Source organism: Corvus brachyrhynchos, unplaced genomic scaffold (assembly GCF_000691975.1).
Source record: "Corvus brachyrhynchos isolate BGI_N302 unplaced genomic scaffold, ASM69197v1 scaffold218, whole genome shotgun sequence".
NCBI lineage: Eukaryota > Metazoa > Chordata > Aves > Passeriformes > Corvidae > Corvus > Corvus brachyrhynchos.
Genome location: NW_008239321.1, coordinates 607559 through 609808, shown reverse-complemented (window position 1 = coordinate 609808; position 2250 = coordinate 607559). Strand labels below are relative to the sequence as shown.

Below are 2250 nucleotides of genomic sequence, written 5' to 3'. Positions count from 1 at the left end.
ATGGAACATAGAAGAAGATGCACAGGAGCCAGGGGAGACATAATTGAGAAAAGCAAGGACAGAGGAGTCTAGAAGTTCTCATTACATTGAAGTTGTTACCAGAGTTTCTGTGTATAAAGCACAAACACTGATGGTGAGTCTATGAGGGAGTGCAAGAAACTCACACAAACTGGGACATCCAGAGCTTATCAAATCAAACATCTTTTAAATACAAATCAAACACTGACTAAAGCAAGGACAGGAACCTTACCCATGTGCAGGTGGTGTTGCTGAAGATGATTCCTCCACAGAAGATACATTACTTTCATGGTTTCCCAGCTCTCCCACCACCCACTCAGGGTAGCAGTCAGGGCTACTGTTCCGAACTCTTGGTGAATTTGGTTCATCAAAATAAACTGACTATAATGAGAACAAATGGAAGATCAACATGGGAATATATTTACACAGATACATTCTTTACACTCTTACTGTCATTTCTCGCAGGAGGATCTGCAGTACGAACGCTCCTTTTCCAGTGAAGTCAGTGAGCTGTGCGAATGCCACCTTCCCAACCCACGGGAATTCATGGAGACAGAGTAAATATTTTCCAATACTTTACTTCTTACAGCATGGGTAATTTTAGCAAAAATTGGCACTGTTATCTCACTGAATCTTATGCCAAGGGTTGACACAGCATATTCAGTTCTTCAGAAAACAAACTGCAACTTTAACAATGTCTGTGTGAACTCTATAGTCATCTCAGGCTACTAAAGTCACCACCTTTAAGTACATTTTTCCTTTCACAAGAACTATCTACTGATTAGGACAAAAGAAAGCCTCAAGGGCCTTTTATTATCAAAGAACTAGAAAAAGATTACCTTTCTGCTCCTTCAAAACACCTATTTTTAAAAGCCTTCTAACCAGAATTTTGAAGATACAGGTCTCAACAAGTTTTGCCCATTGAAAGGCTTTCCCAACATCAATTACAAGAACTGCCTGTATTTATCACATGCAGTTCCACTCAACCCATTCAGAATTGTTTTTCACATTGTGCCAAATCAAAGACGGAAAAGCGATTTCAGGATGCATTTCAGCAAGTTTGTCTTATAAAGAAATGACACCCACCATGTAGGCAGGCAAAGTTTTCAGCATTCCTTCCTCTGGTTTTTGGGTGAAGGGACCATCCAGAACTCCTCTCTGCAGCATGTGGAGCAGCAGTTTTGCATACAAGTTTCGATTCTCCCTTCCCACTATTCCTATGCCTGTTCCTGAAGGTCTGCAGAGTTTTTTAATCCACAGTGAGCATCTTTTTCTTTCTGAAAATATAGATATACATGGTCACTATACATTTTCAGAGCAAATAAACACATTCAGAAAACAGAAGCCACCACTGGTCACCAATTTTGTAGGTTTCTCCCTCCTACCCTAAATTTTAAAGCAAAACAAACAAAAAAAATCCAAAAGACTGAACCAAGTAAAAGAAATGGCTAAATACCTCGATTAAAAATAAGTCTTTGACAATAGTTCAAGTTTACATATTCCACAAATATTGGACTTTGTTATTAGTGTTTAAATGCACATTTTACCATATGTACCTGAACTATGCTTCAGGTTTAGGACATAGGGCTTCATAGCCACAACACAGCGATCTAATTCTGCATCCAGTTTTTCCTTTATTTCCTCTTCACTGTTCATTTTGAAAGAACACAGAGTAACCTGCAAAATTAATGACATTGATGTAGAAAAGGTCAAATACTATCTTACATCAGTCTCTGTTTATCTTAGGCCACACAAAGATGTGCCTGGAACAATACAGGAAGTGAAATGAGATGTGTTGTTACGTTCAAATAAACACAAAACTAAGATAGATTCTTTGTAAATAACAGGTACTCAGTGTAATCTACAAGAATGTGCTTGTTTAGATTTGAAACTGAATAGCCAACCACACAATAAATGTATTCATTATACCCAATTAGTATAAAACACCTCAAGGCGTTTGTGTGATGCTGCACTCCTAACTTGCTATTCTTCAGAATTAGAGGGAGTTTTTTAAAGAAGAAGGCGGAAAGGGGTGGAAAACAGCAAGAGGAGCTATAGTTAAAAGAACCAAAAATGCTGTCAGGACTGTTTTTGAGGAAGCAGCACCGGAAAGAGCAGCGCTCTTCCCTCCTCTGCCGTTCATTTCCCAGCTGAGTGGGGACCTTTCTTTGGACAGTCCAGCAGTGAACACGTTTCTCTGCCAGCGGAGCCGCACACCCGGGCCCGCCCCAG

The 2250-nt window shown here is 39.6% G+C and overlaps 1 protein-coding gene across 5 annotated transcripts in view; it reads right to left on the bottom strand.

Annotated features, from left to right (window-relative positions):
* Nucleotides 1–1727, bottom strand: part of CEP112 (centrosomal protein 112) — a 158394-nt gene extending 156667 nt beyond the window's left edge. For 4 of the 5 annotated variants that reach the window (XM_017740768.1, XM_017740770.1, XM_017740769.1 and 1 more), the window contains exons 1-3: nt 1575–1726; nt 1105–1295; nt 251–399 (exon numbers count right to left, since the gene is read on the bottom strand). In XM_017740768.1, coding sequence (XP_017596257.1) covers nt 251–399; nt 1105–1295; nt 1575–1713 — 479 coding nt within the window. In that variant the 5' untranslated portion in view covers nt 1714–1726. Of the gene's footprint in view, nt 1–250; nt 400–1104; nt 1296–1574 lie in introns of all 5 variants that reach the window. The other variant, XM_017740772.1, reaches the window with a different exon arrangement.
* Nucleotides 1728–2250: the final 523 nt, after the last annotated feature.